This window comes from Solanum lycopersicum, chromosome 9 (genome assembly GCF_036512215.1).
Source record: "Solanum lycopersicum chromosome 9, SLM_r2.1".
In the NCBI taxonomy this organism is placed as follows: Eukaryota; Viridiplantae; Streptophyta; class Magnoliopsida; order Solanales; family Solanaceae; genus Solanum; species Solanum lycopersicum.
In genome coordinates this window covers 13,267,330-13,293,961 of record NC_090808.1, presented here as the reverse complement: position 1 = coordinate 13,293,961, position 26,632 = coordinate 13,267,330, and the positions used below count along the sequence as shown (strand labels likewise).

The 26,632-nt window shown below is 35.8% G+C and overlaps 1 protein-coding gene across 1 annotated transcript; it reads left to right on the top strand.

Annotated features, from left to right (window-relative positions):
* Nucleotides 1-3,980: 3,980 nt before the first annotated feature.
* On the top strand, nt 3,981-25,647 carry LOC101256798 (serine/threonine-protein kinase STY13). The gene is made up of 6 exons (XM_004246226.5): nt 3,981-5,000; nt 5,519-5,651; nt 5,914-6,109; nt 6,627-6,751; nt 10,976-11,134; nt 24,969-25,647. Exons 1-6 carry the CDS (start codon nt 4,792-4,794, stop codon nt 25,257-25,259), a joined length of 1,113 nt encoding a protein of 370 aa, XP_004246274.1. The 5' UTR covers nt 3,981-4,791; the 3' UTR covers nt 25,260-25,647.
* Nucleotides 25,648-26,632: the final 985 nt, after the last annotated feature.

The following is a 26,632-nucleotide window of genomic DNA, read 5'->3' as shown; positions in this document are numbered from 1 at the left end:
CAGTGTGGGTCCATATGTGAGAAAAATCTTTCTCAATCATGATCATAATAACATGTTAGAAAATCTTTCACAATAACATCGATACTTTCCTTTCGAAGGATCCTCAAATAATTTATAATAACTTCATAAAAACATGCACATCTTCATAAATACATAATTTATAGGTTCATAAATTCATCATGAGTTCATAGTTGAAAATCATAATTTAGTCATCGTTCAACATAATATCAACTAAATATCATGTACTAACATTGAATCGACTTAATTCAAAATAATTAATCACAATTGAATGATACCCTTAAAATTGAAATGAAACCCTAACTTAAACAATTGAATTACAACTTTAGAATTTGTAAACTTTGAGGACCACAAGGACGGAATGACTCCATGAGTGAACAATCATATACCTTGATCCTTTAAGCACAAAAATAATGGTGGATTGAAGATTTGGACGAATCCCATCTCTTCTTCTTCCTCCTTAGTCTTGAGAGGGTTTAGGGAGGATGAGTTTGGTTAGGTTTAGGGGATTTAATCAAATGATTTGCAATGGGTAATTTGGGGCTAAAAACATTGTATAGGGCGAAATAGTTTTGATTAAAATAATTAGGGAAAAGATCCAAAAGTCGACATAAAAGTATCGAACTAGACCTACAATTCTGACCTACAAACCGTAGGACTTTATACGATCTGTACTGGTCAACTGTTTTCTTCAACTGTAGAAAATACTACGACCATGATTCACCTATCTTTTGATGGAACATTTCTATGGTTCGCAGGTCTTCGTACGTTCCGTAGATACCAACTGTGGAAACCAACTATGATCCTCAAAATTTTACCAAGTGTGCACTCACTTACGAGACCTATCTAGGACTCGTACATAGAATGACAGACCATCTTGGTGAACTGTAAAAAGAATATTGGGACTTGATTCTTAGAAAAATTATTTTTCCCTTCCGACGTTTGCCATGTACGGCTTGTAGAAGCTTCTACGATCCGTAGATGGGACTCGTACAACCAGATTGTAGTCAAAAAAATTTCATTTCCTTCTTTTCTAAATCCAAGGTGTTACACATACTTTAAGTATATGATCAGTAGTGCTTCTTTAAATCTGAATTGTACTTTACGTTAAAACATGACTATATTTTTGTGAAAATACAAGATTCTGCTTTCTCAAAACTGACTACGCTTTCTTTAAAGATGAACATCCTTTGTTTTAAAAATATGTCTATGCTTTCTCAAATTTACATACTTTAAATTCTCTACAAATCTCGAAGAAGAATCTTAACTTAATGAAGAATGATCAAGAAACTCTTTCTTGATATTCTTGGCTTTATTTCTTGAAAACCCTATGTTTTTTATGGTAGACTCTTGATTAGAATACATAATTATATGCTAGAAACGCTGTGAAATCGTGAGAGTATGTTTATCTTGATTTGTAAGGAAGAACTTTTGAAGGACTTGCTCAAATATCAAGTCTTGAACCTAGAAATTGAGTTCTTTGTTTCACTACATATAGGAAGAGGATTTGATGTTGGAATCTTGTACAAATTGATGAATTTATGTTGTAAGATCATGAAAAATACTTACCTAGATTTAGTAGGGTACAAGAGAGCTTTTGGGGGATATTGGGGTCGACCAAAGAGAGAAAAGTGAAAAATTGAACTCCAAAATAGTGTTTATAACTTCAGCTACAGCTGCGTGGGTGGCATACATGACCCACTTAGCCCCCCACATGAACCACGTAGGTCTGGGGATGTTTTTGGATGCATTCTAGAAGTTGCCACGCAAGCTACGCGACCCTGGTCTGCCCAAATGTGTAGCTGCTTTGCCACTCTTTAGTTAAATGATCATAATCTTTTACTCATAAATCAGATTGATGTGCGGTCGGACGTTGGAAACTAGACTCAAATATATCTAATTTGATAGGCTAAGGATTACCTAATTCTTCATATACTAGTAGATATGGTCATTTGAAATTGACCCTCAAATAAACTTATGTGAAATTCATAGTCGATTGGAAAATTTTGAGTTCAACTTATTGCTAGAGGTAATTCCTTAACTTCTGAATTTCTATAATAAAATCTCGTAGAGTGAGATACCACAGTTTCTTACTATAATGAAGTAGCTCAATCATAAAGAAATAATCCTTATCAATATGAGAAAACTGCTACAAATCCCTTTTCTCCAACGGACGATGAGATCCTATCCTCGATAAATGCAACCCAATAGTCAAAGTGGGTTATAATATGAGTCCGGAGCATAAAGGTATAAAATATTAACAAAAAATTCAAAGCGGTATATAAAATTTTATATTAACTAAAACGGTAAAATCGCTGGAACAACAACGATTTCCTCCACCAGAAAAGCAAAATCGCTGCTACTACATCAATTTTGCAAATGTGATTTTTTTTTTTTTAAAAATTCAAATCATTACCTAGACAGCGATTTTCAAAAAAAAAAATGAAGCTAATGATCAGTGATGAAAAAATATGAAGATTAACATTATATGACATTGTGGAAATATAAATTAGAGGTTAAAAAGTTAGAATTCTATTTGAACTCAAACATCATTTAAATTTAAATTCAATATAATATCTTTTTTAAAAAGAAAATATTTTTGTTATCTTACTTATTCTTAATTTTTTTAAAACAATGCATATTTTCTTATAAGCTATTTATTTGAATTTCAAAAAAATATTTGAAAATCAATAAGATTTCTTTTTCTTACTATTTTCCAATTTTTTTTAAAAAAAATAAAACCGCTGCCTAGAATTTTTTTTTTAATAAAGGAAATCGTTGCCATTGTAAAAAAAAAATTTTTTGGTTAGAAAATCGCTGCCTAGGCAGCGATTTTTTCATTAATTTTTTTTTAAAAAAGAAAATCGCTACCTAGGTAGCGATTTGATTTTTTTTAAAAAAAAATTAACATTTTGCAAAATCGCTGTAGTAGCAACAATTTTGCTTTTTGCGGTGGAGAAAATCGCTGTTGTTCCAGCGATTTTACCGTTTTTAATAACTAAAATTTGATATGCCGTTTTGAAATTTTTGTTAATATTTTATATCCTTTAGACTCCGAACTCATTATAATATAGTCATTTATAAGATTCTCTCAAAGAGACCCCTAAAATATGCCAATAAAAGCTCGAGAATATTTCAAAGGAATGCCTCCCCCCCCTCCCCCCCACAACACACACAAAGGAAGAAAAAGAAATCCTCTTTATTGAGAATTTCACAACTTGAATTTACAACCACATACACTATCTAAAGGGCGAAACAACACATCTTGAGTCATACACACTCCAATAACATTTGCAATTAACTTCATAAAGATCAAGCAAATCTTCAATCTGTGACAACGATAAATTATAACATAAACTAGTGAAAATGGACAAACAATGATGAGAATGAATTGGAAACCGGAGGAAATTGATGGAATTTTTCTAGGATTTTTCATATCTAAAATAATTCAAGTGGAAAAATGTACATTTTATCTATGAAAATGGAAGGGGAGTCGATCAAATACATGTTTAACAACATGCACTTGTTTAATCTGACACCTAAATGAGTTCTCAACTTGTTGTATCTAATGTAGACAAATTCACATATAGTTTTGTGTTCATATGCTAAATGATAATCATAATGTTTACTAAGATTCTTTTGAGTTAATATAGAGTTTTACAATATAGTTGGAATTAGATAAAATGTTTCTTCATAACAAAACTTAAAGTTACTTTGATGTCAAATCAAAGGAGTAGAATTTTTGCACATCACAAAAGCCAATTAATTAGTCAAAGAGAAAGAAATGTGTCTTGGCTGCATTCGAAGCATTCTCACCTCAACCAACAATATCCAAATCCTTTAATATCTCATGCTAATAATATTCGAAATAAAATCCTCAGTGCTCTCCACGTGTCTAATTCTCATTTGGTAACACTTTAAACGTGCTTTCTTTTTAATATTCATAGTCATATATTTATTTTATTCCCCTACTTTTCTTTCTTATATACCCCTCCCCACCCCACTTCCACACTCTCAACACTGATTACATTATATTAAAAAAAAAAAAAAACACTGATTACATTACCAGAAAAATACACTCTTCACAAGAACGCGATTGTATTTTTATTTGTAGATAAGAGTTTGTAGTACAGAACAAAGATAACCCACTAACCCCACCCCCATCCCAAAAAGGGACCAAAAAACAAACCAAAATATAATTAGACAAAAAATAAGAGTAAAGTTGAAAGCTGTATAGGGGTCTTCAAAGTTGCTTGTTAGGTCCTCAACTATGCATGAAAATTTTATAGTATTTAGTTACCACTATAGGTTTCTCTGTTGTTGCTTTCTTTGAAGATTCTTGTTTTTTATTTTTTTGGGGTTTAATCTTTATGGTATTTAAAGACTGCTAGTTCTTGGGTTGTTTAAAAATTGTGTCTTTTATTTTTTATCAAGAAAAGGGGTTGTGGTTTTATGCGATTCTTGAGTTTCTTTTGCAATTTCAGATCGATGAAAGTTGGTTGAAATTTTGAATCAAAGTGAATTTTGGAGTCAATATTTGGTTTGAGTTGTTTGAAAGTTGTATTGAACAAGTATTAAAGGAAGAAGCTTTGTTTGCATATGAGGGTTGGAGTTTAGTCTAGTATGAAATATCCATGTGGTAGCATGAGAATATAGTATTGACTTTTCAGTGTTGGGGGTAAAAGTGGTTGTTTGCAAGTAATTTATAGGTTTAAAGTGTGTGAGGGTTGAGAATGAGGCATTCAGGGATAATTTGATTCGAATTTCGCAACTATGAGTTGCAGTGAGAAGAGCAGAGAAAGAGAAGAGGAAGAAAATCCTGTTGGTAGTGTACATAAATATGTTGAAGGTGTTTCGCGTAATGGATCAATAGTACCCTCGACACACTTATCTATTGATGAGAGAGTGTTGGTGGATCCAAAACAACTCTTTATTGGAACGAAAATTGGTGAGGGAGCTCATGGAAAAGTTTATGAAGGAAGGTAGGTGGCGCTGTTCTTGTAATGTTACCTAGGCTAATGATTTCAGATAGCAGTTTCTCGTTGTAGATTCGGAAGGTTGCAATAACAGTATAGAGCTGATTATCTCTGGTGTTCTGCCACATTTCATTTCCTACTTCAAACTTGTGACGTTGTAAGCCTGTAACTAGTGGATCATGCTGTAGGTGATTGACCATTGTGACACTGTTCCATTGGTTTACTAGTAGGCTACTGTCATATAATTAAGAAAATGTAATGTGAGAGTTTGCTTGCCATTTGGAAAGGGCTTACAATTGGAAATTGATACATTCATTGATTCTTACATTGTAACTGCGAGTAATTATTTTCTTCTGGTGATGTTTCTAGTGTGGATATTTTCCTTTGTCTTGTGAAGCAGTCAAACCTGACAATATCTGTCATTTTAACTACTTGAAGATATAAAAAACATTTGTGTTTTTTGTTATCTGCTCTGATTTATCGTACATTTTTCATCTAGCGAGAAATGCTTCATGTCTCTCCAGGTATGGTGATCAAATTGTTGCAATAAAAGTTCTTAATGGTGGTAACACCTCAGAAGAAAGATCTGCACTTGAAGGCCGTTTTGTTCGGGAAGTTGTTATGATGTCAAGAGTAAAACATGAGAATCTTGTAAAAGTAAGTATCATTTTTCTTTTCCTTCCAAGTTCCTTCAACTCCAAATTAATATTCTGATTATCTTTTCAAAGTGTTGTGTTTAACTTCCTTTGAACAGTTTTTTTTGGTTAAGTTTAGCAGTCAATAAGGTGTTAGCTAGTAAATATTCACATACACGGTTATTTACGTTCTGTAGTTAGTTCATGTTCCTTTGCCTATTATGTAACTGGTGCTAAACCTTTTACATTTTTGGCCCAGTTCACATGATGGTTCATGTTTGCAGTTTATTGGAGCTTGCAAGGATCCTTTGATGGTTATAGTTTCAGAGCTACTGCCTGGAATGTCTCTTCGGAAGTACTTAGTCAGCATTCGACCAAACGTGCTTGACCTACACGTCGCCATAAATTATGCTCTTGACATTGCTCGGGCCATGGAATGTTTACATGCCAATGGCATTATACATAGAGATCTAAAACCTGGTACCACTTGGCTAGCCGACTGTAGAAGAATTTCTTCTTTTTGTTAATGTAGTTTTTCATTGAAATGTTAAACAGGCCAAATATTATGTTTTTTGGACTAAATTCTTTTATCCATCAATATTTTACCGCTGGAAGAGTTCTTTTTTCTGGGTTATCTTAAAATTTATGTTGGCTCTACTATGGTCAGTAATCTAAATACCATTGAAGGAAGAGGTTATTAGTGCAGACATTGTGGTATACATTTCTGGCTCCACCTATCACTTCATCGCTTGCTATCTCACTTTTTTAATTCTTGTAAAAAGAATCTCAAATGTAGTAAAGCCAACAGAGGATATCAAACTCATATTTAGTTGATATTTTCCCTTGATGTGTGGTTCAATTCATGCTGCTAACTTGGAGTATATTCTTAAGTTGGCATCACCAGCTGTTTACCTTCCCTATTGAATTCATTAATGTGCATTCTTTTTTAATCTTCTCATGTCTAAGAAAGAGCACATGTGAAATGTCATTCATGCAGACAATTTGCTGCTCACGGCCAATCAGAAGTCTGTGAAGCTTGCTGATTTTGGGTTAGCAAGGGAAGAGACCCTTACAGAGATGATGACAGCAGAAACTGGGACATACCGGTGGATGGCACCTGAGGTTTGTATCTATTTAAGCACGTGTTTATCAACCCGATAATATCACGAGTGAACCGTTTAGTTTGCTCCATTAGGCATGTAAATCAACCCCTCTTTGAAATTTGTTGGTTGTTATATTGTTACCAGATTTTTTTTTAAAAAAAAGAGGTTGTTGGTTGTTATTATCTTATATGCATTTATCAGTATCTTTTTGTATGAAAGATTAAATTATTTACATGGTTGATAAAATGGTTAGGGCAGTAACTATAATTCCACTATTGTAAATTGAGAAGACTACACTTTGCAATTTCTCATCTGATAGATTTGTAAAGGCTGGGAATTATGATGTGGAATAGGATTATTTACCTGCTGCATAGGAATATATGCTCAAGTAGTGACCCATCAGAATTCTTTGCAAGTTAGAGGTGAAATATGATACATTGAATGTGTTATGATCCGTGGTTATAGATCTAGTTATTGGACTCTGCAAGATAAAATTTGAAGTTTTTTTTCTACGACCTATGGTGTAATGTTGGTTAGTTAAGAGAAAACCTGCAATCTCTTGAGTTGAATTACTCAAAAACTGAAAATACTTTTTTGCTGTCTCAAATAGTTTCAATACAACATTTATAAGATAACTACCCCTAGAAATTAGGACATGACTTCCTAACATTACAGGAATGAGAAATGCACTATCACAGGAAAATAACTACTACTAGAAAAAACTACTACTGTAACTATTGGATGACTAAGGGCCCGTTTGGATGGGCTTAATAAAAACAACTTTAAAAAAGTACTTTTAAAAAAGCTAAAACTTATTTTTAAAATAAGCAGTTATGCGTTTGGATAAAAGTGCTGAAGTTATTATGTCAAACGTGAAAAGGGAAAAATGGAAGAAAGAAATGTTAGGGTTATATGGGTAATTTGGAGATTGTATAAAAATATTAAGCACAAAAAGATAAAAATGTGGTCAACTTAAAACAGCTTATAAGCTAAAAAAAAAAGCACCCCTACCGCAACTTTTAACTTTTGGCTTAAATAAGTTTTTATTTTAACTTAAAATAAGTTATTTTGAGTATTGCCAAACAACTAAATAAGTCAAAAACCAGCTTTTAAGTCAGTTTGACCAGCTTTTAAGCTGAGCCAAACAGGCTCTAAGGAGTGATAGCATAACTCTCCTTCTTCAAATTGCACTTGTTCTCAAGCACTAAGTGCAGAAATTAGTATTTCCCTCTCCAACAAACTCTTCCTCATCGTCTATAAGTCAATCCAATATAATCTCTTGAATTGATGACCTCGGGTGAATGGTTCATCACAGTTCAAACAAATTCCCTGAAGTCGCCTTTCCTCCATTTCAGATCTGGTTAGTTTCTTCACAAATCTGGCATGTTGTTGAGGTGAGAAATCTGTTGTATTGGATTTGCAAGCATCTAATGATTGCGAACAAATGGGTTGTTCCTTGTGTTCATAAAGTCAGCGATAAACTCATTTCCATAGCCAAATTTGTAGGATTATGCAACTTTACCTCAATTGCGCAGTAAGACCACATCTATAAAGTTTAATTTGTTGAGACCGAGTGAGTGTACTAGCTTGCGAATTAAATGCTCAAACTTTTCTGGGCAATTTGTCAAAGACCCGATTTGGCATAATTTAGCCAATTCTCCCAATTTCTAACTTCTGATTGGTGGCCCAAAGTGAAGGTTACATTGAAATTTGAATTCAGTCCACGATGATTGAGGTATCCGTATATCTATCTCTAGTTGAAGAAACCAAAGTTGTGCGTTAAAGAAGCAAGTCCAACCTTTTCTTCTCTAGAGTTTGTTAGTGTTGAAAGAAGTGTTCATATATGTTCAACCATCTCAAAGGGTCCTCTTGGCTATCAAATCGTGGGAAGTCCAACTTGTATGTCGAGGAATGATGAAACTTCCTCCTACTTCTGATCCCGATCCTCCTGCCACTTCATTTTTTCCCTTCCAATCGCGAACAAGTCTTGTATTTTCATATGAATCAAAATCGACCTTAGAATTCTCGAAATCCTATGTGAGTACATCCAAATGAGCATTTATTGCTTCCTGTCTAGCCAAATTGGCTGCACGTTCTTCTTGGAACAAGTTCACCAATTATATGAGTTGATATTTAAATTAATGTCTCATAACTCCTGTCTTTGATACCAAATTGTTATGATCCCGTGTTCTGGATCTAGTTATGGAACGCTGCAAGATAAAATCTGAAGTTTTCTTTCTACGACCTATGGTGCGGTTCATTAAGAGAGAACCTGCAATCTCTCGAGTTAAAGTACTCAAAAACGAAAATTACTTTTCTACTTCTCTTTCTGAGACAAACAAACATAGATTTAATACAAGACAAACAGAGACAGATTTAAATACAACACTTATAAGATAACTACCCCTAGAAACTAGGACATGGCTTCCTAACATAGTTGGAATGAAAAACTGCACTATTACAAAAAAATAACTACTACTAAAAAGAACCTATTGGATGACTAAGTAGTGATAACAAAATGTAATGATTTGAAAACCAAATTTACATCCTATTTACCCACCCCTAGAAATTGTAGCATGCAAAAGGAGTTTCCTCAACTTATACACTATCCACTTTTAACATGTTTCACTTTTTGAAAGTCAATTTGATTAATTTTTAAAGTTAAATTGGATTATAATTTGATATTTTAAACAAAAAAAATAGATACTTAAAATTTGCAGGAAAAGTACTAAAATTCCAATTTTCACATATCAATAGGATGAAAAAAATATAGCGAAAAGGGTTAAAAATACCCCTCAACTTTGTTTTATTGGTTGATATGCCCTTACCGTTAAATTAAAGTTATTTTTACCCCTGCCGTTATTAATTTCAACATTTATACCCCTATGTTGACGCAAAGTCCCGAATTGACCGATTTTAATTAAAATTACCCGATTATATATTTTAACCCCTAACTTGACCCAAAATCTTCTTCACCTCCTGTTTCTATAGCAAAAGCTCAGAACTTCTCCACCTTCAAAGGTCCATACTTGCCCAACAAATCAACAAAACACCCATCATCTTCCCCCAAAATCTATCTGCTTTGAGAACCCAAATTGGCAAGAACTCACATCGGAAAGCAAAAATGATGCACATTACCTTTTATTGAGGTAAAAAAGTGACCCTTTCTGGAGAACTGAATGCTGTCACCGCCGCCGCTAGCGTCGCCATAAATGCTCCTCTGCTTTACACTTTTTGACCGTCGGTGGTAAGTGGAACTCGGCGAGATTCGCTACGGCGATCGTTTTTGGGATCAATTCGACATTGGGTATATGCTTATGTTGGCTGTTCAGCATTTTGTGGCTATCGTTCTGAGCTTGGCGATCGGATATTTTCTATTTAGGATCGGTGAGGATGATGTTAGCATTGATAATCCATGTGATTGTGCTCAATATATAATATTAGTTAATGAATTTGGTTGTATTTATGAAGACTGATTCCTTTTAAAATATATCGTAAAATGTCAGTCAAAGTTATTGTTAGACTCTAAAAAAGGTTAAAAGCGGATGGAGGTAGTATTAAAAATGAAATCTATGCCCCCAGGGATTTGATTGTGGTAAGAGCAAAGTGCCTGATCTGAAACCTGCTACATACAAAAGCATGATATTTAAGTCAGAATGGGTGAGGAGGATTGTCCATTATTCACCGAGTTACGAAATCGTGTGATTGTTCCCCAGGAATTTTTCAGTTATCCAAAGAAAACTTTAAAAGAAATTCTGTGTAGTTTTTAATATCTTTTCTGTTCTGATTTCTGAATCACAATTTTATGGTCTTGATCTGAATCAAGCCTTGAACTGTTTCCTTTTTAACTTCCAAAGGTCACAATGGACTGTGCACTTTGGCATGATGATATTCTTATCCAATTTATCATCTTTAAGGCTGTTCTATGTTGTTGTCATCATTTTCCAAATCCCCTTGTAAACTGCTATCCTTCTTGGTTAATTTGGTAATTTGGCGCCCTCAAAAGTGTATTGATTTTGTGATATTCCTACTGTAATTCTCCAATGAACTTTCATGAGTTAACTATATATTTTGTGATATGATGGTGCTCTAGTGCCTTTATCAAGTTCAAATCTTTTGTCCTTTCTCTCTTTGTACTTATTCATTTAAATATGTTCTTACTTGGATCAATTTCAATACGTTTTCTATGTTTTATCCTAAATTTTCAAGGTTCCCCAATTATCTGTATTAATTGTTGTTGCAGTTGTACAGCACTGTTACATTGCGTCTGGGGGAGAAGAAGCATTATAATAACAAGGTCGATGTTTATAGTTTTGGTATTGTCTTGTGGGAATTACTGACAAACCGCATGCCTTTTGAGGGAATGTCGAATTTGCAAGCTGCTTATGCTGCTGCTTTTAAGGTACAAAGGGTTTTCTGTCATCATCAAGCTTTTCCTTAGTATATTTATTGTAGTACAATCGAGTATGCTCTTTGTTATTTTTGATTATGACTGTAAACACAGCCACCCTTTGGAGCAACTTCATTAAGAATCCCAACCCTTGAGCTTGGCTTGCCCGAGGATTGGAAATTCTTGATCTACTATTCACTTTTGGCTTGTGCAAAAACAATATAGACAAGGCTGAACTCATTTTTAGATTCATAGATGTGAAGTGGAAGAGAAAAATAAGAGAACTCAACTTGATTATTTCCTCAAGCCATTGTGGTTGTTTACATGTCCTTAAAAGGAAAGGAAGTCAATATCTAATTACAATACGAGTAAATTAACTACATATATTTACATTTATTCTAGAATATTCACAAGGATTGTAACACTCCTCAAGCTGGTGCATACATATATCCCTTGTTTTGTTACTGGCTAGGGACTTGGCAATACCAATTGCTGTTATTGAGCCATCTTCTTTCCTTCAGTGTTTGCGAAAACCAACAATGCCATCAGACTTGGGAACCTCCGGTGACAAATGTAGAATTACGATTCAATAGTATTTTTTCTCCTTTCTTCTTCGAACCTGATTTGGATCTAAGCAACCTCAACAAAACTACCTCAATGGACCAAGATCCTTGGTCTGAAAGTGCTGAAAAAGCTGATGTTTCAACTTGGTAATTCCCTCGTCATCATTGCCTGTGATGACTATGTCATTAGTGTATAGCACCAAGTACATGCACAACTTGGACCAAAGTGATGATAAAACCCAAAATGACCAGCTTCATTACGGATCATGCCAAATTCTTGAATAACCATGCTAAATTTTTTGAACCATGCTTGAGGAGATTGCTTCAATCCACAAAGTGCTTGTTAGTTGGTCCATATATATCTCATCTTCAAGATCCCTATGAAGAAAAATGTTTTTAATATCTAACTGGTGGAGAGGCCAATGATGAACAATAACCATATAAGGGAGAAGGTATCACCATTGTCAAGATAAAAAACCGTGTATAACCTTGGGGACTAGTTGTGCCTTTAGGTGATCAATCTGTTAACCGGGGCCAACCTTCACATCATATACCAAACGAGAACTAATTATAGACTTTCCTGGAGGTAGAGGAACAAGCTCCAAACCACAACTAGACTGTAAGGTGATAAGAATACCTAGAAAATACTTCAATCTGCCAAGGTCTTTAGTCTGGGAATGCTTAAAGAGATGTTGCTTCAAATCAGTGATACCATCTTGATCTTACCGGTGATAACAATATCATCAACATTAACAACTAAATAGATACATCGACTTTGTGCAGAATGCCGATAAAACACCGAGTGATCAGCTCCACTATGAGTCATGCCAAACTGCTGAATTACTATGCTGAACTTCCCAAACCAAGCTCAGACTATAGAGTGACCTATGCAATCGACATACAAGACTACTAGACTCCCCCTGAGCAACAAAACTAGGTGGTTGCTCCATATAGACTTCTTCCTCAAGATTACCATGTAGAAAAGCATTCTTAATGTCCAACTGATGAAAAGGCCAATGCCGAACGATAGCCATAGATAGAAAAAGGCGGACATATGCTATCTTAGCCACAGGAGTGGAAGTGTCACTATAATCTAGCCCAAATATTTGAGTATACCTTTTGTCAACAAGGCGAGCCTTAAGTCGATCAACCTGACCATCTGGGCCAATTTTGACTGCATAAACCCTACGACAACCAACTGTAGATTTACCTGCAGGAAGGGAGACAAGCTCCCAACTACCACTTTTATGCAAAGCAGACATCTCATCAACCATAGTATGTCTCCATCCAAAATGAAAAAGTACTTCACCTGTAGTTTTAGGGATGGAAATAGATGACAAATACGACACAAAGGCATAGTGGGTGATGATAGACGATGATAACTTGAGAAGGTATAATGTGGGTTAGTATTTCGAGTGGATCGTATACCTTTTTGAAGTGCAAGTGCTTGGCTAGGAGGAGGCAAGTCCGCAGTAGGAGCAGGGTCTGGCGCATAACATGAAACATTTGAGGCTAGGGCTGACGACGATGATAAGTTAGTAGTGGTGGCACTACAACTGGAGATGTAGAGGTAACCGTAGATTCTTCAAAGGTTGGCACAGGTAAAACTTGAGGTATGGGTCAGACCATAGATACATCAGGATGATCAGAAGATGTATAATAAGGTTGAGACTAACATCAGCGGAAATAAGGTATCGATGAAGATCATGTGAATAACAACGATGCCCTTTTTGAACTCTAGAGTAAACAAGAAAGACACATTTGAAGGCACGAGGAGCTAATTTATCTTTCTCTAGGGCTAAATTATGAACAAAGCATATGCTCCCAAAGACACGAGGGGGTATAGGATAGAGATGTGACTGAGGAAACAATATGGAATGTAGAACCTGATTCTGAATAGAAGAAGAAGGCTTTATGTTAATTAAATAACAAGATGAAACGATTGCATCGCCCTAAAAACACTACGGAACATGGGATTCAATGAGGAGAGTGCAAGCCGTCTCTATGAGATGCCTATTCTTTCTTTCGGCGACACTATTTTGCTGAGGAGTGTATGGGAATAATTCTGTGGTGAGACATAAATACCTGAAACTGGGATGATAAGGATTCTAAGGCATTATCACTACAGAAAGTACGAAAAGAAACACCAAATTGATTTTGTATTTCAACAGAAAAATTTGAATAGAGAAAATAACTCAGAAGGATCTTTCATTAAGAAAACCAAGTGCATCTCGAATAATCATCAATGAAACTAACAAAATAACGACATCCTAAGGTGGAATTGACTGTACTAGGACCCCAAATATAAGAATGATTTAATGAAAAAATAGACTCTGAACGACCCTCAGTACTACGTGAAAATATAGCACGAGTGTGTTTCCAAAACGACACGACTTACAATCTAATGTGGATAAACTAGACTAACTAGGCACCATGTTTTGCAGTTTGGATAGACTTGGATGTCCTTAACGTTTGTGAATTAGATCTGGGGAATCTGTAACGGAGCATGTTGTTAAGGAATTAGATGAGGTAAGATAGTAAAGGCCTTGTGATTTATGTCCTGCTCCAATCATCTGACCCGTACAACGGTCCTGCATGAAAAAAATAATCAAAAAAAGTTATGTTACAATGTAGGGCTTTCTCAAACGACTAACGATACTAGATTAGAAGGAGAATTAGGGACATAAAGAATAGAGTCTAGGGTGGCTGACGATACGGATTTGGATTTTCCAATCCCTTTTGGATTTGTTTGAATCCCATTGGCTAAAGGAATAGTTGAAAGAGATTGTGAATTTACAATATCAACAAAAGTGATTTATTAACAGAGATATGATCAGAAGCCCCCGAGTCTATGACGTATGATCCAAGAGTGCTAGAATGTGACACACAAGTAAAAGAATTACCCGCAACAGAAATATCAGGTTGTGCAATTGAAACTACTTGTGGAGATGTTTGTTTATTTGCACGATACCAAATCAACTCTCTCTATTCATTTAGAACAACAGGATCATAAGTGGGTGGTGGATCATGCAAAATATAACATATGTCACGAGTGTGTGCAGATTTATGACAATGACTACACATGGATTGAGGTTTTCCAAAACGTTCTCTCCCTCGTCTATGCTCCATAGACTGGTATACATGCTAGAAACTGCCGAAAAGTGCTACACTAGTCTGAAAATATTAGAAGTTGTTGGAGTTTGCCCACACTGGCCTGCAAATTATGATTTTGCAGGGATGTTCCCGAAAACTGCTCGAAACTCACCGGAACCCTAATTCCAGTGATCGCATCTAGAGAAAACTAGCCGGATTGTGGTCAGAAATACTAGGCGACCCCCAACAAAAGAAAATTGCTTGAAAAAAAGTGACCAGAGCAGCACTCACGCGTTGGTGCGTGACCAGATCTCGCTGAAAAATTTCCACCTCCGATCGGCGCGTGGGGGCACGTGGAGGGGTATTTTCCAGTGGGTCTAGTTGGGGTTGGTCGCCCGAGCTTCCCGATCCTCATGACAGTGTTGTCGTTTGCACAACACCTTCAAAACGAAAGATGACGCAAATCAGTCCCACTGTCGTGACCGAAATTTGACGTCGATGACTTGAAGTTCTCACCAATGCTCTGTTACCATGTGAGAAATATATGGGCAAAATATTATTGAATTGTATATCTAAATTGTCACATTGACACCCTATTTATCGACACTATATTAGAATCCTTTTCAACTAGGAATCTTATTCTTATTCCTATTTTAAGTAGGAAATACTTATTTTTTTCTATTCTAATAGTAACAACAACTCCAACTAACGAAGAAGTCCTTCCGCAATGGGGAAAATCACCCAAGTAATGCCACAAAAGGAGAGCAAAAATGCACTTGCCCACCACTTGCATTTAATCTAGAGGAAATGCGATCAACGATTTCCCTCACTAGTTTTGAATAATTCATCGAATGATAATGCAGAGTTGCTTTGTTGGTACATATTTAATAAAAGTACATCACTTTCTCTCTAAAAGAAAAAGAATAATTCAACGTGAAGTTGCTGCTATTAAATCCTTTGGTGTTCTTCAACCGAACATATATTGGTTGCCTTCTAGCTGATAATATGATAACTGGATAAGCAGGCTTGCTTATGCCAAGAAGCTTATGTTGTGCTTCTAAATTGGAGTGTTTATCACTGAAGCTGTGACGAGAGTGTTCACTAGTTCTTATAATCTCAGCTGTTTGTCTGCCATGGGTACTTTTAGTCTAAGTTAGAGGTTTATATGTTCAATTAAAGATTGTTAAAGAATAACAAAAGTCCCATATTGGTGGTTAATGAGATAACTGGACTTTTTATAAGGCTTGGGCAATCCTCCTTCCTTTGAGCTAGCTTTTTGGGTGTGAGTTAGGCCTAATACCTATTTAACATGGTATCAAAGCAGGACCCGTCTCACCTGATGTTAAGGCCTCCCAAAATCAAAATTGTCCACGCACCAGATGTTAAGCACTGGGCGTGAGGTGAGTTGTTAAAGAAAAACAAAAGTACCACATCAGTGGTTAATGAAATGGGTGAACTCCTCCTCCCTTTGACTAGCTTTTGGGGTGTGAGTTAGGCCTAAGACCTAATTTCACAAAGATAAATGGAAGTTGGAGAGATCCTCTATTCTAGAGAACCTTTAGTCAGTTGTAAAAGACTCATTTTCTTATAATTGGAAATGTTATGGCTACAGAGAATTCATGATGTTGGGCTTATAAAGCCTTGGTCTCTCCCACCTCAATAGCTAGCTTTTGGGGTGTGGTTGGGTTGTAGCATTGTTATCAGACCCACCCACTATACATTCGTGCCCGCCACACCTTAAATGGTGACGCTGGTATTGTAGTGTTGGTTCGGGGATAGAAATGGTCTAACGCACAGCCGTCTAGGATGACAAATGTGGAGCTGGTGGTTCGTAATGATCCTATTACAAGGTATGAGACTAAAATCTTACATTGATTTAATGCGGAGCTAATGTAGGGCTTATATAGCCTTGGGCTCTCGCACCTCAAGAGCTAGCTGTTAGGGTGTTCTTCTCCCAGAGTTCTATCAATTCATCTTCTTAATAATAGAAAAATTCCGAGAATCAGTGGTAAAGGGTTTGAAATTCGGTGGACACTAGGTCATTTCTTCAACCTCTTTCCACTCAAATACCATACTTTTATCAGTGACAGGATTGAACTTGTGGATGTGCCTAACTACACATCACAGGCTGTGCTCATACCACGAGACCATAAGCTCGAAGTGGGATTTACAGAGGATTCATATAGCTTATTTCAACATATTTAGTGCTAAGAACTAGTTATTTGTTGGTTGTTTTTATTAGTCTTTTCAATGGGGCTAGGAGATGGAACAATAGGGTGGTGGTGAGACTGATTTAATTTGTCAAGGCCTTTTACAAAATTGAGTTTGGAGAAAGAAAGAGTTTGATCCTAAGAGAGTAATTGCTTTGATGAGTGAGAGACCAGATATGAGAGGATCTGAAAGTAAGTGTAATAGGTATTATTGTTCCGCAATGCAGCGCTTGTGTATATAAAAGGGTCTATATGACAAATCACATCACATGAAAATAGAGATGTACAATACCTAAATTAGTAGAAGTTGAATAGGCACTCAAGCTGCACAGGTTAGGTCTTTAAGGTTTTGATACTTGTAGTTTATAGAACTGAATTTATTCTTTATTATATTAACATTACATGTATATATACACTAGAAAGAAGCATCAATAAAGGTAAGAAAATATCCTACATATCTCTCCTATCTATATAAGGTAATAGCATATATTTACAATATTTTGTAATACTCCCCCTCAAGCTGGAGCATATATATTAATCATGCCCAGCTTGTTACACAAATAGGTAACTCGAGCTCCATTCATTGCCTTTGTGAACAAATCAACTAGTTGCTCTCCAGTCTTCACATAGCCCGTTGAAGTCAGGTTTTCTCGAATCTTTTCACGAATAAAATGACAGTCCACCTCAATGTGCTTAGTTCTTTCATGATACACTGGATTTGAGGCGATATTAAGAGCAGCTTGGTTATCACACCAAAGTTTCGTAGGTGTGGGATACTTCAATCCAACTTCACTTAAGAGGTGATGTATCCACATAATCTCATAAGTGGATTGTGCCATAGCTCTATACTCGCATTCTGCACTGGATCGAGATACAACATTTTGTTTCTTACTTCTCTATGACAGCAAGTTTCCACCCACAAAGACACAATAGCAGTAGTAGACCTATCAATCTTGGATCCAGCCCAATCGGCGTCTGCAAAACACTCAACGCGAGTATGTCCATTGTTACTATATACTATGCCAAGTCCAGGGGCGCCATTCAAGTAGCATAATATTTGCTCCAAAGCTGCCCAATGTTTTACCGTAGGCGTGGTCATGAACTGATTAAACACTAACTGCAAAAGCAATATCCGAACGAGTTACAGTGTGATAGTTTAGTCTTCCAATTAATCTCCTGTACCTCTCTAGATCATCGAAAGGGTCACCATCATCTTTGTGAGCTGCATATTGGAACCATTGGATTATTACAAGGCTTGGCTGCTGACTTTCTTGTTTCCTCAAGAAGGTCAAGGATATACTTTCTTTGAGATAAAAATATTCCCTTCTTACTCCTACTTACTTCTATTCCCAAGAAGTATTTCAGTTGTGTTAATTCTTTCGTGTGAAATATCGAATGCAAGAAAGATTTGAGAGAGAATATTCCAGCATAATCACTCTCAGTGATGACAATGTCATCAACATGTACAACATGATGAATAATGCCAGTTGTTGATTGCCTGTAGAAGACCGAATGATCATATTTGTTCTTTGTAAGACCAAACTTCTGAACTACCTCACTAAATTTCCCAAACCAAGAATGTGGACTTTGTTTCAAACCATACAAAGATTTCTTCAAGTGACAAACTTTCCCATTCTCCTCCTGAGCAACAAAACTGGGTGGTTGCTCCATATATACTTCTTCTTGGAGATTCCCGTGAAGAAATGCATTCTTGATATCCAACTGATGTAACGGCCAATTCTTGGAAGCAACTAGAGAAATAAACAAGCAAATGGAAGTGACTTTGACCACCGGAGAAAAAGTATCAGAATAATCCACTCCATAAGTCTGAGCATATCCTTTAGCCACTGGTCTAGCTTTAAGCCTCGCCACAGAACCATTAGGATTTACTTTGACCGTAAAAACCACTTATATCCCACTGCCTTATTTCCTTTTGGTAAGTCCACCAAATTCCAGTGTGATTTTCATCTAAAGCATGTATCTCCTTGAGTATTGCATCATACCACCCAGGGTGACTCAAAGCTTCCTGAACTGTTTTGGGTACAAAAATGGAATCTAGAGAAGCAATCAAAGAGCAAGATGCAAGAGACAAGTGGTCATATGAGATAAAATTAGCAATGGAATATATTGATTGACACTGACGCTTACCTTTGCGAAAAGCAATGGGAATGTCAAGATTTTCTGTTGGAGAGAGATTGATCGGAGGAGGATCTAATGACGATATAGTTGGTGCAGGACATGTATCATTGGTGGCTTGTCGCCTAGAATAAACTTGAATTATCGGTGGCTTTGTTGGAGCAGGATGAACATCAGAAAACACATTCTCAGTTGACTGCTCAACATTACCACAAACTTCCTTATGGTGTTTTGAGCTCGGTTGAGTGGTATTATAAATAAACCATTCTTCTTCTTCTTGTCTCTGAGTAGGAGAACTGTCAGGAGAAGAAAAAAGGGAAATGCTCTCAGAGAACACCACATCTATCGACACCATGTATCTGTTAAGGGTTGGAGAGTAGCACCGATAACCCTTCTGTAAGCGAGAATATCCCAAAAAGACACTTCAAAGCCTTTGGATCTAGTTTAGTAACATAGGGTCGCACATCACGAACATAACAAGTACTTCCAAACACCATTGGCTCTAATGAAAATAATGGTTTATTCGGAAAGAGAACACCATATGAAATATCCCCATTAAGCAGTGTGGATGAAATGCGATTAATTAAAAAACTAGCTGTGGATACCGCATCCACCCGAAATTGCTTAGGTTACCTTCATTTGAAATAGCAAAGCACAAGCAGTCTCTAGCAAGTGTCTATTTTTTCTCTCAGCTACTCCATTTTATGAGGGTGTATCCACACACAAAGATTGATGAAGAATACCATATTGATTCATGTAGTTCTGAAATGATGTTGACATGAATTCTTTAGCATTATCACTCCTAAATATATGGATAGAAGCATTAAACTGTGTCTTAATTTCAGCACAAAAATTAGAGGAATGGGAGAACACTTCAGAACGATTTTTTATAAAGTAAATCCATGTCATTCGGGAAACATCATCCACAAAAGTAACAAAATATCTGAACCCAACTTTAGACACAACAGGACATGGTCCCCAAATATCAGAATGAACTAACTTGAAAGCAAACTCAGTCCGCTTATTATTCCTAGGACTTAACAAGCTTCCATGGTGTTTTGCAAAATGACAAGACTCACAATCTATTGAAGGTACATTATGAAATTGAGGACATAATTTCTTCAAAACTGGTAGAGAAGGATGTCCCAAACGACAATGTACTTTAAATGACGAGACGATACTGGAGCAAGCAACTGATGGAGGCGCCCATTCATCAAGAATGTAGAGACCGTTTGATACATATCCTTTACCAATAATCTGTTTCGTCATAAGATCCTGAAAAAGACAATAATCAGGATATAAGGAGACAAAACATTGTAGTTCTTTGGTAAGTTTACTCACAGTCTAGGTGGTCCTAGAACAGAGGACAAAGTAATAGATGAACTGGTGTTTACGATTCCAGATCCTTCAATGGCATAACTAGATATATCAGCTATGGTAACAGTGGATGGTACTTCATGTGACCGGAATTTAGAGAATATTTTGGGATTACATGTCATGTTATCTGTGGCACCCGAATCAATGATCCAGCTGCTTGAGGAGGAAATGAGACATTTGTTACCTGACTCAGTAAGGGCACGGGCTAGAGTGTTTCATTCATTGATTCCTGATTCTTTGTAAATCTAGCATACTTATTAGTTGAGATTGTAACAGTTGAGGGTGAACTAGATGTTTTTTTTTGATAATGGTAACTTTACTTTTATATATCCACAGGTATATTACAACCATAGTGTAGTACCCCTTGAAAAGTATTACAACTTGCAAATTGTGATTCAGTTTCGTGCCTTACAAAACGTTAAAAACATCACAAGTATCTTCTGTTTGAGCTAGTAGTTTTTGCTCACACCAAAAATAATAAAGGCCTAATCAATTCATTTTAAGATTCTGAATGTTGATTTGAGTCCCCTCAAAGCACCTTTTGTTCCTCTGAATCTAGATTGACCACCAATCCATGCTGGGACGATCTTCCATTTTTCTTCCTTCTTGCTCACATTACCATCCATATTCCAGCATCTTAGTACGTCTGCAATACTTCCATGTTTGACCCAACTAATCCCTTTCCAACTGATGAACATCCTCCAAAGCTGATCTGTCCATTTGCAGTGCAAAAAAAGATGGTTGATTGTCTCAGCTTGTTCCTCACATAAAAAACAGCCAGCGGTTAGTTGGTAACCCCTTTTGTTCAGGTTATCATGAGTTAACACTGCTTCTTTGGCCAGAAGCCAGATGAAATAGTTAACTTTGTAGGGAATTTTTGGTTTCCATATCATCTTCCTAGGCCAATCTCTTTCCTTCACCACTAGATTATAATGAGGGTGAACTAGATGTGGCAACAACAGTGGCAGTCTGAGTCTGAAGTTGTTGGTTGCGATTCTGTAATTTCTTACTGTTTCGCCTTATGTGGCCGGGTTCCTTACAATAGCGATAAGTATTCTCGTTGATCCATCTCCCAGCATCATTGTCACCTCCTTTGTTATTGTTCCATCTCCCAGTGTTATTGGTGTTGTTCCACCTTCCTGCATTATTGTTATGATTCCATTTTCATGCATCATTGTTATCGTTCCATCTCCTTGCATATTATTGTTGTTCCATTTCCCTGCGTTATTTCTTCCTTCTCCTCCTTTTGCAACAAGCACATTGGTTTGTAGGTTGGATGGAGTACTCTATGTGCGCAACACTCGACTGAAAACATCTTTGAGAGAGTTGATCTCAGAACTAGATAGAATATGTGATTTAGCAGTCTCAAACTCAGATGGGAGTCCAGCTAAAAAACTCATTATAGCCATTTTTCCCTCTAAGCATGCTGCACCCTGATATCAGTACTGAATGGTAGAAGTACATTCAGTTCGTCATATGTTTTCTTGAACTCCATGAAGTATGTAGTGAGTGACTTAGCTTCCTTCTCAGAACGATAGAAAGCCTTAAAAACTTCATAAATCTGAGATAAATTACCTTTGCCAGAATATAAATACTCAAAACAATCCATTAACTCTTTCACAAACTCATATTGATTAACCAAACCAACAACTTCATTGTCAATAGAGTTTATAATTTGCAAGAGTAGTCTAGCTAAGCCAAGTCTTTTTAGTATATCATCAGTTGGAGGATCTTGGATAAGATGGTCATCCTTTTCAACACTACGCAAGTAGACCCTAATTTTTTTTACTCCAATCTAAACAACTAGACCCATTTAATTTATTATTAATAATTTTGGACAATGCTGGAACAATTCCAGTCATGGCAAATTTATCATCAGACATTTTAACTAATGTATGTCCAAGAAATTGATCAAGAAAAGTAAAGGATAAAAAAATCTGACACGAAACTGGTCCCATCAGCCACAATAGCGCAAAGCTATTTCCAGATTTTATGTCACAGATGCAAAGGATAAAAACCAAACCTGGAAGTGAAGAATTATTATCCTGCAGTGATTTTAACACCAAAAATCAATCCTGCAGTACGTTGGAACAGATGAAACGATGTTGGGACAGAAAGCCTAGAGGTATTCTACCAAAACCCAAGTAGCCGAAACCTTTTCCTAAGATGCTAGGAAAAGTTTTGAAGTTTCTGAACCAAAATCTGGAGCCCTATTGGCTCTGATACCATATAGTTTATAGAACTGAATTCATTCTTTATTATATCAACATTACATGTATATATACACTAGAAAGAAACATCAATAAAGGTAAGAAAATATCCTACATATCTCTCCTATCTATATAAGGTAATAGAATATATTTACAATATTCTATAACAATAATGATAAGATTACACATGATAAGTGAGCCACACTCAACTTTTCACAACTTGACCTCTTTCGCTTGCAGCTATATCCTTACAAAGTTCTCAAGTATTAGGTGGTCTAATAAATGGTGGCATGATAAGTAGCATTTCTGTATCTAACATCGAAGAACATTTTACCACCTCAAACTAAAGGGTACTAAGTGTCGGAGGATGTGACAATTTCATTTAAAAGGTTAAGCGGTTAGGAAGAACACACTTTTAATTACTGAATTATATTGTCTCAACACGCCTCTTCACATGTGAGCCTAATTTAATTTTAGCCAAACTCCTTGAATATTTTTCTTGCTTGGTGGTGGCTGTGAGATTTGTACCCAGAATTTCTTGCCTGCTCTAGTATTATGTTTAAATGTACGACCATCTCTTCCAAGAGTTTAAATATTTAAGAGCACATTTTTTTATTACTTAATTATATTGTGTCTCAACTCTCAACGTTAATAAAGATATACTTAATGGCATTGAGAAATAAATGTTACCAGGTCCTCTTTGCTATCCGACCATAATACTCAAAAGCCAAAAATGCAAAAACTATCTGTCTATTGTGGCTTTAAGCTCAAAACATGAGTAAAGCGTGGACTGAAGCAAAGAAAGTCACCAATGAAAGGAAAAATAAGAAGTAAAAAGGTAATGCATAAAAATGTAACTATAATAACACACTAATTACTTGGGATAAGAAATGAAAAGCTATAATTAAGATATATATATATATATATGTGAGTGTGTGCAGGTAATATCATATTAATCAAGTTCAATGACTTAACTATTTTATTAGATGAAAGGATGTAGTTTAGGTGTGTTAGGTATGAAGAAAAATAGTTTCTACCAAAAATGTTGGGTAAGTAAAAAAATAATATTCCAAGAGCATTTATGTGTGAGCATGGGGTGGGAGTGGAGGGGGTGGAATTGTCAAGTGATGGGGGTTGGGGACGTTGAGTGGGTGGGGTGGAGACAATAAACTTAGAAGTTATTAATGGAAACTTGTTTTCCCTACTTCCATTAGGAAACTCATTTTCCTCATTTTTTGATCAATCAAACATGAGAAAATTGGAAAATACCAAACACATACCCTTAGATTTTTGGATTCTAAGCTAGATTTCTTGTATTATTAGTTTCTTATTCCTAATCACTAGAAGTTCAGTCATGCCGTTTACCTAACAACAAATGTATTCAATTTGTCAAGTATATCCATTGTCTAGTATTGTGCTCTTAAAGACAAAGCCCATTAGTGAAGATGCACTCACCTTAGGACCTTGTTTCACGCATTGAAGCACTGACTAGTGAGGCAAAGCACACCACCTGCGGTTCACCAAGATTCAGGTTTTAAACATGCTTTAAGAATTAAGCGAGTCTTTAGCCTCAATTATCCCGATAAACTTCTACTTTTCTTTTGGAGTTGCATCGAAATATCGTCTGCTTCCCTTGTTACAATCACAAATTCTTAAAGGGGCTCGTTTCTTCTCATAACAATACAGTTGCCTATTTTTCTGTGATGCAAATATTATTGAGCCGTGTTTCTAACGCTTCTCTTGTTAATCATACCAAGTCAAAGTGGACAAGCAAATTCGGATGGAGAACTAAATTCAAGGAATGTCCTCAAATGCCCGAAACCATTTGTTTATGCATGTCACAGATTTTAATTTAAATTCTACAACATGGGGTGCGTAATTGTCTAGTTACATTTGTATGATGATCAAGATCATGTCTGCTTCAGGGGATTCTTTCTCTTGATTAATTCGGTTTGATAACTGTTGTTGCAAAAGTCATTGTTAACATTCGTTGATATCCATGCATTACAGTTAGGTGTATATGAGGTTAACTCAAGTAACATTGTGCTCTTAGATGAGATGTGATAATCTCCTTTGTTTTTATAGTGATGGTGCAGTTATAACATTTAACTCTGAAGAGTGTATGCTAAACTATCATTTGTCTTTTGACTTTTTCCATGCGATACTGATTGTTTTTTTTTTCTGGAGTTCTTCTGAGTTAACACATGATCTTCGTGTTGCTTTATGTATTAAATTGGTTTATGAACTGGAAATGCAGCAAGAGAGACCTAGTCTTCCAGAAGATATTTCTCCTGACTTGGCATTTATCATGCAATCATGTTGGGTGGAAGACCCTAACATGCGACCAAGCTTCAGCCAGATAATCCGGATGCTTACTGCATATCTTTTCACACTTCCACTACCCTCACCGTCTCTACTGGCAACAGAACCAGTGGAGCAGACGGTTGCCAGCAATGGTACTATTGTTGAGTTTTCTGCACGAGCAAAGGGAAAATTTGCTTTCCTTCGCCAACTTTTTGCTGCAAAGAAGGCTAAGAACTCACAGTAAGCAGGCAAAAATCAACACTCGCTGTTCCAGCTCAGTGTCAGGGATTAGAAGTGTTGAACAGAAACAATGTTAGTCACTAACCAATAAACAAAACAAAGGAAGGAAACATTAGTTAATATCACTGTAAAGGAAGTTCGTTAAAAGTACTCTCTTGTTCATATCCAATTCTCATTTTTATGGGGAACCTGTAGCGTAGACCGTTATAGTAACACTTTTTTTTCACATTATCACTTGGTATCAGGATGATGATGGCTGCTTCCTGACAGATGTTTATAACAATATATGTTGCTCTTCAGAATGCTACTCATCTGTAGCTAATTTGAAAAATATATGTTGCAACTCCTATTCTGAAGTAAGATATTGGCAGGCCCTTTGATGTTTGAATCAATGCTTGTGTTGTTTTCATGCTATATACAGTTTGTTCTTTGTTCAGTCTTTCCCCATGACTGCCTAAAGAAAAATGTGTTACTTGCTCTAGAGAATCTCATAATTGTTCCTGAGCGACTGAAAAGAGATTCTTTAGAGCCTGTTTGGATGGATTTAAGTCAAATGTCACAAGTTTTCTAACCGATGACTTTCGGCTTATTTTAGTTATTTATGCATAAAAGTTAATCATGGCTTATTTTAGTTATTTTTGCATAAAAGTTAAGTGATTAACAGTTATTTCAGCTTAGCAGCTGAAACAAGCCAATCTGAACTGCTAAAACATGACAGCATATTTTTTTATGCATTTATATTCGTTTAAATGCGCAATAGGGAGTACAGAAAAAATATTAAGAAAATGCATTATAATGGGGATGCTTTGATTTCTTTTATCAGAGTTGTTGAGGTTTTGATTTCTTTAATTGAGAAAATGACATAAATAGTCTCTTAACTATAAGAGTATGTCTAAAATAGTTTTTTAACTATAGGCTTAACGGATACAATTTTTTAACTATTTAAAATTTATTAGCTTTGGTCCCGTGATTTTATACTTAACGATTTTAGTCTCTTAATTATAAACTTATTGATTTTAGTCCTTTAAGTATTCAAACACTTGTCAAGTTTGGTGTCCATTTTTAAAATACAAATAGCTTATGTTTATATTAACAGAAATTTTCGTGAAATCAAATTTTTAATCTATTTTTAAAGTTGTTTCCATATCCTCGCTCTTTTTTCTTGAAACTACTCTTACGAAAAGAACATAACGTCAGTGATTCGAGATAAAATTAATGAGGAAATAAGATATAAGCCTTAATTTTATTTAATGGAGGAAAAACTTAAGCATATAATTGTTGTTAATGACTTGAATATGCACTTGAATATGTTAATTAATGCGGATTTTATTTAATGTACTAAAATTTCTTTACGTAAAATAAAATAAATAGAGCAAT